The 18,428-nt window shown below is 38.1% G+C and overlaps 1 protein-coding gene across 2 annotated transcripts in view; it reads right to left on the bottom strand.

Annotated features, from left to right (window-relative positions):
* Positions 1–18,428, bottom strand: part of ZDHHC2 (zDHHC palmitoyltransferase 2) — a 73,515-nt gene that overhangs the window by 29,496 nt on the left and 25,591 nt on the right. For both annotated transcript variants that reach the window (XM_007961729.3, XM_007961730.3), the window contains exons 2-6: positions 14,630–14,656; positions 13,032–13,126; positions 4,925–5,045; positions 3,266–3,335; positions 2,506–2,538 (exon numbers count right to left, since the gene is read on the bottom strand). In XM_007961729.3, the coding sequence (XP_007959920.1) occupies positions 2,506–2,538; positions 3,266–3,335; positions 4,925–5,045; positions 13,032–13,126; positions 14,630–14,656 (346 nt within the window). The remainder of the gene's footprint in view (positions 1–2,505; positions 2,539–3,265; positions 3,336–4,924; positions 5,046–13,031; positions 13,127–14,629; positions 14,657–18,428) is intronic.

Below are 18,428 nucleotides of genomic sequence, written 5' to 3'. Positions count from 1 at the left end.
TGTAGTGGAAGAAGGTGGGAGAGGGGCTGGAAAGAACATGGCCACCTGTTTTATTTTTGAATTTGGAACCAAAAGCATGTTATCAGCTATAGACTTTTTGATTTAAAATTTTAATTTGAAATTTTAAAATTACATACAATGGCTGCTCCATTCAGCTGGCACCAAGTGAGTATTAGGCCCTTGGCATCAAATCCTTCACAAGTCAACATGGCTGCGGCTTTCTGCACGGGAGTACCCAGAGCTACAACCGTGGCGGGGACAGTGGATGCAGCAAGGGAAGTGATGGGGAATGGAACGACGACACGGGTTAAAAGGCACTGCAGTCAGTCCATTCACCTTCCCACACTGTCAGCTAAGGGTGGAGCAACAGCAGGTGGTGTGTAGGTATGCCAAGTGAACCTATTTTAACAAATACTAGGGTCTCATTCCTGTTGTTCTCCTTCACTTATTTAACAGGACCTGTGAAAACTGGAAAGGCTATCAATTGTAAGTTTCTCACGAGGCCAAATGAACTGTTGATTTAGCAAGATTACTATAACGGTAAATTATTATTTTCTCTTTTTGTAATTTTATGAGTACAGCGTGGGCATGGGAAGCTTTATAGGTATGTACTGACCTGATTTTTTCCCGCCTCTCCATTTCTTGTCATCATAATTCCTTATAAAGGTCAGAAAAATCAAAATCAACGCTATGCCTCTGATGACTAGCACTCTGCTGAATATATCTGGAGTATACAGTTGTCCAGAGAGGAGGGTGCTTAATATGGGTTTACCCCAAAGCAGACCCTGAGACAAGAACTTGGATACAGTTCATTTGAGACAGAAGGATAAAGCACTTTTTACTGGCCAGGCTGTCACTGGTTGAGGGTTGCTCCTGGAGGTACGAATGCCCTGGCACTTCTGGACTGCCTGGCTTGTAGAGCTGAACAAAACTACCCAGGTAGAAGAGACCACTCAGGCAGAGAAGAAAAGAAACACAGGTGCCTGAATGCGGAGCTGCCAGCGGGTATGGGAGCTGCTCACCACAGATGCCATGAACTCAACAGGTGAGTCATGGGGATACAGGTGGGGCATTGACAGCAACTGCAGGGGAAGTCAACAAATGAATGTAAGGAGAATGAAGAAGACGTTGGCTGGGCGTGGTGGCTCGTGCCTATAATCCCAGCACTTTGGGAAGCCGAGGTGGGCGGATCACAAGGTCAAGAGTTCGAGACTAGCCTGGCCAATATGGTAAAACCGTCTCTACCAAAATACAAAAATTAGCCAGGAGAGGTAGCGGGCGCCTGTAATCCGGCTACTCGAGAGGCTGTAGCAGGAGAATCGCTTGAACCCAGGAGGCGGAGGTTGCAATGAGCCGAGATCGCGCCACTGCACTCGGGCCTGGGCGACAGAGCGAGACTCTGTCTCAAAGAAAAAAAAAAAAAAAAAAAAGAAGAAGAAGGCGGCGTCTAATTAAAGACACGGGGGGAGGGGGAACACTTGTTGGAAGAAAAAAAAAACAGAAAAGAAAATAGGGGGGGCGGGTGCAAAAGAATGAATGCAAGTATCAGTTAGTACAAAGGGGGGTTATTTATCGAGACCTGTAAGAAGAATGCCATTCTCGTATGGATTGACTAGCCTGAATGCTTTAAAGAAGAAAATCGAGGTGGAGAAAAAAAAGAGGTACAATGGTGAAAGATACAGGATACCATAATCCCTACATTCCCCTGGGAATCTTTCCTGCTGCTAAGAGAACTGTTCCCTACATATATTTCACCCTATACCTACGATGGACTTGTGGGCATGTCTACCTTTCTGTAGAGCCATCCCTGAAAGAAGGCTTGAAGAGTAAGTATTACTCATGCCCAAATCCAACCTGGCCAGCAACCTGGGCATGACTATCAAAGACATGTGTACACTGAGATGAAAAATTATAGGAAAAGGAAGGAAAATTAACCTTACTAATCAGATCTTTCAAATAATCCTCTATTAAATTACCTAATTTCGTGACTGAGAAATATTAGCAAATATTCATGAATTCTATGTGGAAAATCTTGTTTAAATGTATGTGTGTATTTGTATATCTGTGTAGTTGGTATTTTACTCCTTAATGTCAACTTTTGCGTAAAATAAATTGTTAAAAAGCTTTAAATGACTTAATTCTTTATAAAAACCTTCCAGTGAGGTACTATGTATAATTTACGTGTACATCTTTGTGTATGTTTCTGTGAAGTACTCTGGAATCTCTATGTTTATGCACACGCATACAAAGAAAATCCTTTTTTCTGAGCTAACATGTGATATCAACTGTTACATTGTTAACCTACTGGTTTTAAAAGTATTTCATGGAAACTCCCCTAAATAAAGGCTCTTTTAAGTTGATGAAACAAATGTCAGAAACTAAATCTGAAAGTTCCTGCTATGTCAACTCAAGTAGTATTTCATTTGTGAAAAGATTTACATGGGTGATTCAATGTATTAACATTTATAAGGGACACAAACTCGTTTAAATATACAGTCAACTCACCATGGGCAATGATGATCCATCTTCAAAATACATCTAAAAAACAAAGCAAAACACAAAACCCAATACCCCATGAAATTTTAATCATATTACATCACAAAAATATAAATTATGGTTAGTTCAAAGAGCTGCGGCAGGCAAAATACTGCAAAATTATTTACTTATCTAAAAATTGGATAATAGCAGAAGTTCTCATCTAAAATAAACGTTATAGCCAATACTTATAATAAGGTAACTTGAATTTGAAATATACATGCTTAAGATGCAAAGCAACTCATTTTCTAAAAACAATATAATGTATTAATATACAACTATCTTATGCTAAAGAAAGAACAAAACTGCAATGGATTTACAGAAAGTCTGGATAAAACTTCTCCTTCAATATCAATCCTGATGCCAAGTCATACTGTTCTTGGAGTATATTAAATATATAACAACTGGTCTGACTGTCATGAAGTCAACTGAGTTATCTTTTTAAAAATGGAAAACACTCATATAAGTATTTCCTAGAACTAGCCAAGTCAGAACTGCTAAAAATCACATACTTCAGGGCACCGTGAATCTGGGGGCAAACTGACACTTGACTGTGGCCTCAGGCCTCACTGGCATGAATGCCAGCGGGTTATCCCGACTGTATTTCCTAAATCAAGGGCTGAGAAGCGAGAATATGGAGAAGATAATCAGGAAAACAGTGAGAAAAGAAACATAATGAAGAAAAAGACCACCAGCATGTAGATATTTTAGAAGTTAAAGGTTCTCTTACTTATCACAGACGGAGCAGTGATGGCAGCGATCTGGTTTTATAAGTTGGCATCTGTCACAGTATCGGATGGCTAGGGACAAAAAGCTCCACTTAGTCTTAGAGTTAACACTGAATTGAATATACAATTAAATGGCTTTTATCATCTCTTCAAATTTAAATTTTAAAAAGCATATAAAATTTAAATCTGGTAAAAAATAAGATATCTGATGCTGTTTAAACACAAAAATGGAATGACTTGCCTACAGCCACAGTTCTCTGGAGGTTTAACAAGAACAGAGAATCTCCTAAGGAAATTTTTCTGATGTTTTTTCAATTGTCAGTAGTTATAATAAGTGAGTCAGAAACAAATATAAGTAATATAAAAATCTTTTTTTTTTTGAGATGGAGTCTCACTGTCGCCCATGCTGGAGTGCAGTGGTGTCATCTCAACTCACTGCAGCCTCTACCTCCTGGGTTCAAGCAATTCTCCCACCTCAGCCTCTTGAGCTGAGTAGCTGGGACTACAGGTGTGCACCACCATGCCTAAGCTAATTTTTTTGTATTTTTAGTAGAGATGGGGTTTCACCATGTTGGTCAGGCTGGTCTCGAACTCCTGACCTCAGGTGATCCACCTGCCTCAGCCTCCCACAGTGCTGGGATTACAGGTGTATGAGTCACCACACAGAGTCACAAATCTTAATGAGTTTTTCTTTCTTTCTTTCTTTTTTACATTTTTATTTTATTTTATTTTTTAGGGACAGGGTCTCACTCTGTCACCCAGGCAGCAGTGCAGTGGTACAATCACAACTCATTGCAACTTCTAACTCCTGGGCTCAAGCAATCCTCCACCTCAGGCTCCCGAGTTGCTGGGATTATAGGCACAAGCCACTGTATCTGTCCATTAAAGAGATATTTTATATATTTTTTCATAGTAAGTCTTTGAAACCAGTGTGTATTTTATACTTAGAGCACATCTCAATTTGAACTGGCCATATTTTAAGTGCTCAACAGCCACGTGGGGCTAGCAGCTACCATAATGGGCAGCACAGGTCTGAAGCCACAGTTCTGGGCAAGTCTTGGTGGGTAAGCATCACTAGTCCATGGACATCAGTTGTAAGACAATTATTTAATTGGATAGTTGTCAAATTACCTTAAAGTATGTCCCAAGCAAGAGATTCGTTAATTTACTGCATTTGTAAGAAAATGTTAAAGAGAGATAAAAAATTATACCAATACCTAAATGAAATTTTACATCACCTATATGATTGTTCTAAATTTATGAAAAAATACTTGTAAAAGTATTCATTTTATATTCATTACAGACACTGCTGCCTTAAATTAAATACGTATAGGAAAGTCTACAATTAAAACCTTAAACATGAATACTACTATAAATCAAGATTTCAGCAGTTCTCACATCTTCACTGAGTCATAACTAAGTAGGCAGAACAGGATTAAACTCAGTTCTGATTTCCTTGAGATCTCTTTGCCCACAGTGTTATTCAGGTTTCCATTCTGTTTTATGGAATCATTCAGGAAAGATTTAACAGCAGTGCAAGAAATAACACAGTATTCTGAAATGAGTGTTTTACCATTTCAAGTATATAAACACATTTTCTTACAGCCACCTTAATGATGCTATTTGCATACCACTGCAAAGCACCCATTATTGACATTTACCTCCAGACATGGTCCTGGTATAGATGGGAAGATCCTTGGCTGCTCGCCTAAGAACTTCCTGATGGGCTTCTCCTCTTGGCTCTCTCTCCAACAATTCTTTCTCTGCATAAGAGAGATGGAACTGTGGAATACATTTAAATTTTAATCAGTATTTTCAAAGAAATAACATATTGGTCTTCTCTACCATACCCGGAAAAGGGTATTTATAAAATATTAATGGTATATTGTACATTCAAACAGACAATAGAGTTTGAAATCTGGGCAAGTCTGTTCACCTTACAGGTCATTCACTTATACATCTAGAAAAAGGGTATAATACTAGTAATCATAATACCATTATACCTACCTCCTCTGGTGTTTGTGTAACTCAAAAGGAACAGAGTACATAAAAATGCTTATAAACCACAGAGTTCCAACAAAATATTAGTTATACTGATAGATAAAGTGGCCCAATGAATAAATAAAACTCAATGAATAAATTTTTCATTTAGATCATTAAGAACAAATGTAGAAAATCCATTAAGCATATTTTCTTATTTAAGTGAGTTTTAACTTAGCGATAATCCTTACATGAAATCTCCCACAGCACTTCTAAAGGGTCTAATTATTTATTTTACTTCTTATACTGACAATTTGGTCCAGCTAATTTTAAAATATTTGAGAAAAATAAAATTTGGGCACCTGTTTAATAATATACATATAAATATATATCTTACACACACACACACACACACCTGTATAAATTTCTATAAACGTGTGTCAGGAGACATGTACAAGAAAAATCTCAGTATCATTGCTTGAAATATAAAAAACCTAAACACAACTCGAATGTCCATCAAAAGGATGATCGATAAACTGGGGTATGATATATTCAAATAATGGAATAGTACCGGCATTTAACAGTTAATAAACTATAGTTGTGTACAGCAAAGCAAAGAACCTCAATATAATGAACAACATTAAACAATCTTCTAAAACATATATACAAGGATTCCATTCATCTAATTTTAAAACCAGCAAGCTAAAGAACATATACATTGTTGTTCAGAGATACATATACATGTGATAAAATTATAAAGAAAAAGGAATAGAAAATGCAGGATAGTTGTTACGTTTTGAGGAATAAAGGGAAACAGCTGACGACAGCAGAGATGGAAAATTTGAACAGTGTTTGACATATTGGCTCAGTGACTGCTTAGGTGTTTTCACCTGATTATTCTTTAAGAAGTGCATTATATATATGTTTTCGTACATATGCAATAATATGCATAAAATATTTTACAATTTAAAAAACTTTTAAAAAGGGATATGTCAGTGAAATAATCTACTATAAAGACAGATGCACACGTATGTTTACTGCAGCACTATTCACAATAGCAAAGACTTGGAACCAACCCAAATGCCCATCAATAATAGACTGGATTAAGAAAATGTGGCACATACATACCACGGAATACTATGCAGCCATAAAAAAGGATGAGTTAATGTCCTTTACAGGGACTTGGATGAAGCTGGACGCCATCATTTTCAGCAAACTAACACAAGAACAGAAAACCAAACACCACGTGTTCTCACTCATAAGTGGGAGTTGAACAATGAGAACACATGGACACCAGGAGGGGAACATCACACACCAGGGCCTGTCAGTGGGTGCGGGCCTAGGAGAGGGACAGAACTACGATAAATACCTAATGTAGACGATGGGTTGATGGGTGCAACAAACCACCATGGCAAACCTCCATGTTCTGCACATGTACCCCAGAACTTAAAGAATAATAAAAAATGCTAATAAGTCACTGATGGACTATTAAATTTAAAAAATGGGAACAGGTACACTCTGAATATCAAAATAAAACTAGAAAGGTTTTTGACTGCAGTATCTGTATCACTGATAGCAGCTCTGGACCCGCCCAGGGCCTCAGGAAACTCTCCACCCTGAAGGGAAGGACACAAGCCTAACTGACTTTGCCACCTACTGACTGCAGAGCCCTTCAGCCTTGAGCGAACATAGATGGAGGAGCCAGGTAGTGGACACAGCGGGCCTTGGGCGAGACCCAATGCTATTCTGACTTTGGGTCTGACTGAGCACAGTCCCAGTGGTGTTGGCCACAGAGGTGCCATGTCACCCCTCCACCAGCTCCTGGCAGCTCAGCACAGAGAGAGAGGCTCTGTTTAAAAGAATGTAAGGCAGAAGAACAAGAGTCTCTGCCTGGTAATCCAGAGAATTCTTCCAAATCTTCTCCAAGACCACCAAGGCAGTACACATCTACCAGTCTGTAAGAACCACAGTATTACTGGGACTAGGGTACCTCCTAATGCAGATACAGCTTAGACCACAACACCTAACCTGGAAAGCCTTCCCAAGGAGGAGAAATACTAAAATTTATATGGAATCACAAAAGACCCAGAACAGCCAAAACTATCCTGAGTAAAAAGAACAAAACTGGAAGATCACATTACCTGACTTCAAATTACACTACAGAGTTTAGTGTAGGGGAGTAACCTAAATAGCATGGTACTGGCATAAGACTAGCATTTGTACAGAGTAACCAAAATAGCATGGTATTGGCATACATAGACCAATGGAAAAGAAGAGAGAACCCAGAAACAAATCCACACATCTACAGTAAACTCATTTTCAGCAAAGCTGCCAAGAACATACACTGGGGAAAAGGCAGTCTCTTCAATAAGCGCCGCTGGGGAAACTCGCTCTCCACATGCAAAAGAATGAAATGAGAGCCATCTCTCTTGCCCTACACAAAAATCAAAACGGATTAAAGACTTAAATCTAAGACCTCAAATTACGAAACCAGTAAAAAAAAATATTGGGGAAACTCTCCAAAGCATTGGTGTGGGCAAGGATTTCTTGAGTCATATCCCACAAGCACAGGCAACCAAAGCAAAAGCGGACAAATGGGATCGCATCAAGTTAAAAGGCTTTTGTACAGCAAAGGAAACAATCAACCAAGTGAAAGGACAACCCACAGAATGGGAGAAAATACTTGTCAACTCCCCATCTGATAAAGGATTAATATCCAGAATGTATAAGGAGCTCAAACAACCCTACAGGAAAAAATCTAATAGTCCAGTTTACAAATGAGCAAAAGATCTGAATAGACATTTCTCAAAAGAAGACACACAGAGGGCAAACAGGTAATATGAAGATATGCTCAATATCCATGGCCATCAGAGAAATGCAAATCAAAACTACAATGAGATATCGCACCCCAGTTAAAATAGCTTTTATCCAAAAGACAGGCAAAGGGGAGGTGCAGCGGCTCATGCCTATAATCGCAGCACTTTGGGAGGCCAAGGCGGGAGGATCATTTGAGCCCAGGAGTTTGAGGCCAGCCTAGGCAACATAGCAAAATCTCATCTCTACAAAAAATAAATAAAAAAGAAATTAGATAGGCATGGTGATACACGCCTATAGTCACAGCTACTTAGGGGGCGGAGGCGGGACTATTGCTCGAACCCAGGAAGTCAAAGCTGCAGTGAGTGAGCTGTGATTGCAGCACTGCACTCCAGCCTGGACAACAGAGCAAGACCTTGTCTCAAAAAATAATAAAAAAATAAAATAAAGGCAATAACGAACGCTGGTGAGGTAGTGGAGAAAAGGGAACCCTTGTATACTGTTGGTGGCAATGTAAATTAGAACTACTACAATGGGTTTCTCAAAAAGCCAAAAATAGAGCTACCATATGACCAGCAATCCTACTGTTAGTATATACCTAAAAGAAGGGAAACAAGTATGTTAAGAGATAATCCACACACCCATGTTTATTGTAGCACTATTTCCAATAGCCAAGATTTGAAAGGAACCTCAGCGTCCATCAATGGATGAATGGATAATGAAAATGTGTTTACTTACACAATGGAATATATTCAGTCACAAAAAAAAGAATGAGATCCCATCATTTGCAACAACATGAAGGGAACTCGAGGTCATTACGTTAAGTAAAATAAGCAGGGCAGAGAAATACAAACTTAGCACTTTAACAATCTTGCTACGAAAAGGGCAAATTTTAATTCACATGTTCTAAGTTCAGGATCCTCATTTTACAAGCGAGAGGTCTCTAACGGCTGATCAATTAAAAGAATAGCCCAAGACCTTGCATTTTATAAAGGGAATATTGTAAGGTTCTTAACCACCAAACAAGGGCTCTTTCTTCCTAACAGTAGTCTCCAAACTCTTTTGATCATGTTCCCCTAACTGCAAAAAATTAAAAAATTACGTGAGATCACACTGCTAACAGATGAGTATTTATTGGTATATACTATTTTTTTTTTTTTTTTTGAGACGGAGTCTCGATCTGTCGCCCAGGCTGGAGTGCAATGGTGCGATCTCAGCTCACTGCAACCTCCGCCTCCCAGGTTCGTGTATTGGTATATACTTTATCAGCTAATATCTTATGTACCTCATATACAAAACTTTAAAAATACAAATATTAAATCATATGTACAAAACTTTTTGCTGTATTTTCCCCCATGCTGCAACTGAAGTCCTGGGCACTCCCACCCCATCATGCTTACTCTCCATACTAGAGCATGGTGTAGTGGAAAGAAAGTGTCCCTGAGGGTTGAAAGGACTTTTGTCTGAAACTTAGCTCTCCCACACAGTAGCACTAGATACCTTAAGATAATTATTTCCTGCTCAAAGCCAATGGCTCCATCTGTAAAATAGTAAAAAATAATATCTATCTCACACAGTTGTATGAATAAGGTATATCTTTTGTAGAAAAATCATGCAACAAAGCCTGACACTGTTATGTCACTGTCATCAATTTTGACTGCTCCTTCAATGCTGTGTTCTTTCTTCCGTGTTTGTTTCATTGCCTTTTGACACTCTGTCCAATCCACTATTTCAAACCTTCTCTACTCTCCCAACCCTTAATTAACCCACTTACCTCTTCATTGTTAGCCAATGATGTCATATATAATGTTAGAGAGAAGTCAGAAGTCACTTCAACTTCCTGCCAAAGCCATAAAAATAAACCTGCCTCTGTATGCATAACTTCTTCCCCACTTTCAGTCACTTAAAAAACATCTCCTGAGTACCTTCTACAGGTCAGACACTGCTTTAGGCCCCGGTGATGAAGCAGTGAACAAAGATAAATTTCACGCCCTCATGGAACTTACATTCTAGTGATGGTGTATTTTTAAAAGTATTCAACAAATAAATACGGAGCGTGTTGCATGATGGTAAAGGGTAAGGAGAAAAATCCAGGAAGGTAAGGCACAGGGAATGGCGGGGGTTGGGGGGTTGCTATTCTATGCTGAGTCATCACAGATAGCCTCAATGATCAAGTATCGTTTGTAAAAAGACATCCAAAAAGTGAGAGATTTGCCTTGTCTTTTGAAAGGATTACTTTGGCTACTGTGTTGAAAATACACAAGAGGAGGCCAAAAAACAAAAACAAAAACCTGTTAAGAGGCTACTGCAAATGTATAAACGAGAGAGGACGGTGGCTTGGACCAGGGTGGGAGCAGGGAGTAGTGCAGGACAAGAGTTCACACTGTGGCCACACTCTGAGGGTGACGGTATAGAATTTTCTGATTGACTAGATGTGGCGTCCGAGAGAAAAAACATAGCCAAGGATGACACCAACGTTTCAGGCCTGAACAGAAGAGTGAAATCATCATTACTGAGATAAGAAAACTTTAGGACTAGGAGAACTGGGGAATTGAATGAGAAATGAGAAGTTTGTTTTCAGTTTTGTTGACCCTGAAATTTCTATTAGATGTCAAAATAGGTAGCTGGAAATGTGTCAGGCGTTTATTAGCAAGCACCAGGCTAATATATTAATCAGAGAGCTGCAGTACTGGGGTGACACAGTCAGTCACAGAAATAAATGAAATCCACAAGGGAACAAATGCAGGTATATAAGAAAAGAGGTCCAGGGATTAAGCTCTGGAACACTCCCATGCTTTGGCAGTCTAGGAGCTGAAGAGGAACCAGCAAAGGAGACCAAGAAGGAGCTGCCAGTAGGAATGGAAAAAAATACATATATTATTTCAGTGAGAAAGGGGTAAGAATATTTTGGAAAGGAAATAATGCCAAGTTGTACACAGGAAACTATGTGCAGTTAAGAACTACTCGAGTATGAAGTATAAAGTCAGAAATTGAGACAAGAGCTGCTATTGCTAGGCAGGAGAGACTGAGGTTTCCCCTGTGGGATATGTGGAATCGCAATAGACACAAGCAGTAGAGGGAAGGCGGTACATCGGTTTTTAGGTGGACCACTCCAGCTTCAGGGTATTGGATGAAGTTTTGCGGGGTTCTGGGGAGGAAAGGTAGGCAAGGCTGTAAACAGAAAACCTTAAGATAGTTTTCCAGTATGACCAGACAAACATGGCCAAAAGTAGATGACAGGCCATCAGGCACACAACTAAAATAAGAGAAACATAATTATCATTATAATATGCAAATACAGACTAAAATTATGGTATTCTCAAACAATCTGCTTGTTTTAAAATAACCAAATTACCAGGAGAAGAACACAATGTCTCAGACAAGGGAGACGATGAAGACCCAGAATTAGAGCAGTGATAAACTGACCACTAACTGACATAAGCAAGAGATAAGTCACATTCTGGGGAAGGAGAAGGTGATGACTCCTGTTTTTGATGTTTTGTATTTGAGGTGTCAGTGGAATTATTAAGAAGCTATGCTTGGCAGGGGACGCATAAGTTTGAAATTTAAGGGGGAGTTTGGAACTCAAAATAGATTTGGGAGTTATCAATAGGGAGGTCGTATGTAAACTACCAGAGTGGATGAGATTACCTATGATAGAAGTCAGTATTGTTTTTCCAACCTACTACTAAGGACAGGATGAAGGTAAGAGAGATGATGGAAAAGAAGCAAATATGGTAGGAGGAAAGAAAAAAAACAGACTGGGAAAGAAAAAGAAGTAGAGAATAGAAGAAAAACAGGCGATAGATAGATAGAGCATTCTAAGCCAGGCATACCATTAATTCTGTGCAAATATCTGTGGTTTTTACTATCCTTTCCCAAGCCAAATAGCATATTTATTGGCTTTTTTTTTCACCAAAGTTTCATTTCAAACTGATTACTTCAGGAAACTGTCGACAGCGATGCTTTTTTTTTTTTTCTTTTTACCTTGGCTTACTAAAACTACACCCATACCACTGTTAGCAAAGTATATTTTCATTCAACAATGTACTGGGCTATCTGCCAAGGATACAAAAAATTAGTGAGACACAATTCTTTGCCCCAAGAATGTTTAGCCAGGATGAATGATCCACAAACAGACAGAATGATCTTTTCAACATGTAAATCTGATCCATCACTCTACTTAAAACCCTCTGGAGTAGAGATGGCTAGCTGTCTCTCAGTAACCAGCTTTCTCCTCTTCTCTCACGTTTAACATGGCCATCGAGAAGAAAGTCTGCACTCCCATCTTCTGTGTGGGTAGATGTGGCCATATAACTCACTTCTAAATGTAAGCAGAAATGACATCAGGAATATCTAGAAAGTGTTCTTCAAGAGAAGGACATTTACTTCTCCTCTTTCCTACTTTCTTTAGTCTGCTGGTTACAATGTAGATGTGATGGTTGGAACTGCAGCATCCGTCTTAGACCAAGAGGGGACCTTGGAAATGGAGGCTACACGTGGCAGAGAAACAAGACAGAAGGAGTGTGGGCACCTGGAAGCTGTGGACTAGCTAGGGACTTTTTCAATGCAAAGGAAAGTAACTAAGCCATTATTTTGTTGTTATTGTTGTTTCTGGTGGCTAATAACCAACTACTACACCTTTAATATGATAATTATCACAGAATTATGTCTACCTTCCAGCTCTATTTTATTATCTATCTTTGTCTACCTATCCATCCATCCTGATGTTTGACTGTAAAGTGGAAATGGAATTCATAACAGATTTAATACAGAAAATGCAGTGCTCATCTGGTGAAAAATAGTATTTCCAAGTGAAAATTCAAGTATTTATTAAGACATATTAATTTTTTAATCTAAAAAGTCACTACACTCAATAAGTTTGCAACATTAAAAATAAAATTCATTTTTCAATAATACATCAGTATTATTGATTTCTATCTTTAGAATAATTTTGTTAATATTTTAACTTACTTCTTTTGAAGGATTCATTGGTAATGTAAAGATAGTTTTCCAGTATGACCAGACAAACATTCCAAAAAGTAGATGATAGGCCATCAGGCACACAACTAAAATGAGAGAAACATAATTATCATTATAATATGCAAATACATACTAAAATTATAGTATTCACAAACGATCTGCTTGTTTTAAAATTACCAAATTACCAATTATAATAAATTATGAAAGTTCCTTTACTTCACACTAGAATAAACACAACTCAACGATTTCCAAAGCCAAGAGTTTTTAAAAAAAATTCCTAAATGCATAATGAGATCTATGCCCATGAATAAAAACCTCCCATCTGTAGACAGACCATCTATTGGCAAAATCACTGACAAGGACCTTTTCTAAATTGTAAAAATAAGGCAGTTACGCCTGCAACTTTAATTAGCAAACACTGCATTAAAAACAAGTGTTAAAGCACTCAGGCTTTAAGAACTTTGCTTTAATGACATAGATAACAAAGGCAGTTCCTATTTGAGAAGCTGTTTGCTTATTTCCTTGGCTCTAGTCAAAGCTGGTGTAATGATAACATATTTAAACAGAGAACCTCTGGATAAGTGGGAGGTCAAGCGTCTTATTTATCACACAGGACAATTGTTTTGAAAAAGTGTTCTGAATACTTTTTTCAGTAATGCACATAAACACATTCTGGGTGGTGTTAGAAAGTCTTCAAATACTATGCAAAATTTTCTTTTCTTTTCTGTCCTTTTTTTTGAGACAGGGTCTCACTCTGTCGCCCAAGCTGGAGAGCAGTGGCTCACTGCCACCTCCGCCCCCTGGGGCTCAAGCAATCCTCCTACCTCAGCCTCCTGAGTGGCTGGGATTACAGGTATGCCCCATCACACCTGGCTACTTTTTGTATTTTTCTTTGTTTTTTTTTTTTTTTAAGTAGCGACAGGGTTTTACCATGTTGGCCAGGCTGGTCTTGAACTCCTGACCTCAAATGATCTGCCTGCTTTGGCCTCTCAAAGTGTTGACATTACAGGCGTGAGCCACTGTGCCCAGCCCAAATTTTAAATATTAATTTTGTATATGGTGATAATGATTCCTTCTGGGTAATACATTAATACACAATTTAATTCTGTAAGATATCATTGAACAAAATATGCTAATTTAAATATAGCATATTTGGCATTTTAAAACTTTAATAGCAATTTTTAATTTTTCTAAAGAATGATGATACTTATAGAATCATTAAAAATTTGAATTATTCAATAAGGCACTTAAATCAGTGTGAGATGACTAAAGCCCATGATATTTTTCATAAATTATGTAGGTGACTCAGTTACAAGTTAATAGTCCAAATTAGGAAAGGAAATTGTTGATATCCCTATACCTCAAAGCCTTAAGAATCTCTGGCACAACGACAGCCATTTCAGGATAGAATTTGCCAAGTGTCTGACAGAATTCAATCTGCAAACTTAAGAGAAATGAGATATCTTTAACTCTAGCTTGTCGTCACATTCTCAAAGAATAATTTATTAATCCCAACCAAATCTAAGTGAATACAATTGTTTCTTTCAAATTATTTTAAAAATCTATAACATTAATGTCATCTAGCTTACCTTGTTCACCAGTGTTTTCCATGGACACTGGAAATAGAAAAAAAGGTAATAGGTTATATGAAGCTTATGGCAAACAGGGCTTAACACAGACATAAGGCATTTACCTAGCTTAATAATTTGGCTTCCCTTCAAACCAACATTCTCTAAACATTTACTCAATTTTATTTGGAGGAGAGGTGAGCACAGATTGGAGAGAGGGTGGAGGAAAAGGCTGGAGGCTGCAATCAGCCATGCCTCCATTGCACACGTCAGCCCTGGCTCCTGTGCTGCGGAACAAAACTTGTCAAGTGTGCCCCTTGGGGGTCTTTCTTCTGTATCATTTGGTTGATTGGTTTTCCTTCCAACTATAGAGTTCAGATAAAAGCAGTGCTCTCCAGGTCATTACATTTCCACAGGCATTTATTGCTCTTGATACATTGGCAACCACCTGGTAAGCTTTCCACAAAGAATAAAATGTTGTGTCCACAGCAGATACTCTTTTCCCCCCCCTAATTTCTAAAAGTACAAATGCTTATGCACAGTGATTTTACCTGCTTCCTATTGCACAATGAGAGAGAGGCCAGGCAGTGCTGGGAAACTGCCGTTCCTCAGGGTTGCTGTAAATATTCCAAGCTAGCAGGTATTATGGATTAGGACAGGGGCCACAAGTGCTAAAGCAAGCTGCAACAAGAAGCTGTATTTAGTAATCGAGACATTTGTATGCCTTTTGTATTGTCTATTTGTTTTCCCATTTGGTCTCTCTCTTTGTATGAGCGTCTTTGGAAGTTTTGCCCTATCTCAGCTGCACCAAGTCTGACTCTGTATATTTTTGTCCTTATTCAGCTTTCAAAAGGGCACAGGATCTCAGGACTTGGTGCTGGAATGAAATGCCACTGCCCTCTGAAGTCTGGAACCAGAGGGTAGTGTGAGAAGTTTTGAAGATTGCACAGTCCAACCAATCTCCTGCCCAAGACAGCTATTGAATATAAGTTCAGGCATTTCTAGAGCTAGCAGGAGCCCGTAGTTTTTTGGAGGGCAGCCCGTTCCATTATTGGATTGCGCTAAGAATAAGAAAATTCATCCTTCCAGTGTGTTGAAATTTGCTGCTTTGTGACTTTTTCCTGTGATATCAAGGCTTCCCAACCATAGCAATAAACAGAAAATCTAAATGACAAATCTTCACATACTTGACGTTATTGTGTCCCCCTTAAATGTTCTAGTTTAAACCAACTAATATATGGTTTCCAGATCTCTTACTAACCTAGATGTGGCATCTGTAAATGCTTCCTAGCTTCTCCACTCCCTTTAACATTTCTGATCTCCAGAATGAGACAGGCAGGCGTGGATGATCTTTGACTCACGAATGGCCTGTTCTACAAGTCCGCTTGTAAACCAGAGGCTAGTCAGAGTTTGCTTTCCCATCGAATCCCTGAAGCAGCTCAGCTGAGGGCACAGGAAAGGCTTGAGGCAAGCCTGTTTTTTAATACCTGAACCTGCCGCCACAGCTATGCATTTCCCTCTAGACACGGAGTACCCTGTTTTCAAAAGCGCTCCAAAATTGACAACTCTTTCCTGGATCAAAATTTCCAATCCTTCAGGGGAGCCAATCTAAGGAAAGGAAAAGCAATTTGACTCCATTTGTGCATTTATATACGAACAACCCTTATTAACAATTCCAGAGGTGCTGGTACTTTCATAAAAATGTGTCTGCTACTCCATTGACTCGAGTTGAGAGAAGTGAAAACTGTAAAACAAAATGACATTTTAAAAAAGGTATAGCTAGGGGCTGTGCACAGTGGCTCCCACCTGTAATCCCAGCATTGTGGGAGGCCAAGGCCAGCATGTGGATCACCTGACGTCAAGAGTTTGAGACCAGCCAGGCCAACATGGCAAAACCCCATCTCTACTAAAAATACAAAAAATTAGTCAGGTGTGGTGACATGCGCCTGTAATCCCAGCTACTCAGAGGCCGAGGCAGGAGAATCGCTTGAACCTGGGAGGCGGAGGTTGCAGTGAGCCAACATTGCGCCACTGCACTCCAGTCTGGGCAACCCAGCGAGACTCCGTCTTGGAAAAAAAAAACAGAAAAAAAGGTGTAGTTGGTATGAGTTGCTAATCTTTTTGACCTGGACCAATACTTTATTAGCTTGATATGCATTCAAAGACTTTGTTTTTAAAGTTTGTTTTTTTTTTTTTTTTTTGCCATTCACAGCTTGCTTTTCCCTAAATGTAATTCAAAATACACAGAAGTTCTATTTTTAAAAAAGTACACAACTTACATATAAATACATGTTTATAGTAAATAATTCTGTAACATTTGTAGAATGGAATGGAACAGTTCAAAAGGCTGTATCCAATTACACTTTCGCCAAGATTATGAGCCAGTTCAATTTCCTGTAAACATAAGCCTGCTTGATATTTGTCAACATCATAGGCCAAAAGAAAAATCATTATTTTAGCATTCATTACCATTATTATTAGTGCAGTTTGGCATTATTTTTAAAATATGATGACTGGGATTTCCTTTCTCTTCTAAGTGAATGATTATTTTTCTGTTGCCTTACTTAATTATTGAGAGCCTTTTATGTATTCTGGATAGAAATCTCATATCTGTTATATATACTACAAATAAAGTTACATAAAGCTATTTTAAATGATTTAATAAGTACTAGCAACACTTTTATCACTTGCCACTGATTAAGTAACATTAACTTTTTTACTATACAAGGTTTTGCTTTGTGATACTCAGGAAATGAATGTTCTCTCAACCATGTTTACTTAGTAAATTAGTGATTTACCTTGTAATTTTCAGTTTAATGGCAGAGTTGTCAAGTTCAAAGTTTCCTTTCTCACAGTGTAAAAACACATAAAATACAAAGTTATTGTCAAATGCAAATATTTTTGTTCAAAAGTTACTGTTTAAGAAAAGATTGCTCAAATTTAGCCTCAAACACTTTTCTAATATATATGTATATAAAGATAATAAATGAAAAATAGAGACTCATTTTTGAAACAATATAGATAGTAATCAAATATAATTATTTATAACAATACAAAAACTAAATAGCAATACTGAACATAATTGGGACAGGTCTTCTAAAAATAACTATTGGTTTTAATGTGGATTTTGAGTTTTAATTCAGGATTATTTAATTTTCTTACTTCACAGACAGAATTTCAGTTTGGTTAACAGTGACGCTGATATCTATTCTCCAATTTTACCATGCAGAAATTTCAAGTGTTGCATAGCCTTCTTTATCCCATTTCCTTTAAACCACATATTGAGATAAATTAATAGTTATTTCAATTTTAGTCAACAGAAAAGTGAGGTTTACTCAGTTTTTACTAAAGCAAATGAGCTTTATTCTCAAAGTCACAATGAGTAGCACATTAATTCTACCTTAGAAATTCTTTTATTTTCAATTTAAACATTTCCTGCATGTCACAAATATGTTACAACTTCGAGCTCTGCTGGATCATATTAAAATTAATTCCTCTTTGAAGCACACAGCATCTGCCCCATAAATGTGAGTAAGACACTGACTTAGACAAACAGACCATGACAACTAATTTGAATCACATAAAAGTGGTATATCAAAGCAGACATACCAAAAGTGTTCATTTTTTTTTTTTCCGTGGGCATGAAAAACTCAAGAGAAAAGTTATTTCTATTACCATGTTAGCTTAGCACACTGTAGGACTCAACTCCTAGTTGACAAAAGCGAAAGTAATCTCTTCCATGAGGTGAAGAAAACGTCTCTCTAAAAGGGAGAAGACAAAATAGTTCCTGTCCCTTTTAAAAGGAAAAGGTTGAGGGAGA

This window comes from Chlorocebus sabaeus, chromosome 8 (assembly GCF_047675955.1).
Source record: "Chlorocebus sabaeus isolate Y175 chromosome 8, mChlSab1.0.hap1, whole genome shotgun sequence".
Classification (NCBI taxonomy): Eukaryota; Metazoa; Chordata; class Mammalia; order Primates; family Cercopithecidae; genus Chlorocebus; species Chlorocebus sabaeus.
This window is presented reverse-complemented; position numbering and strand designations above follow the sequence as displayed.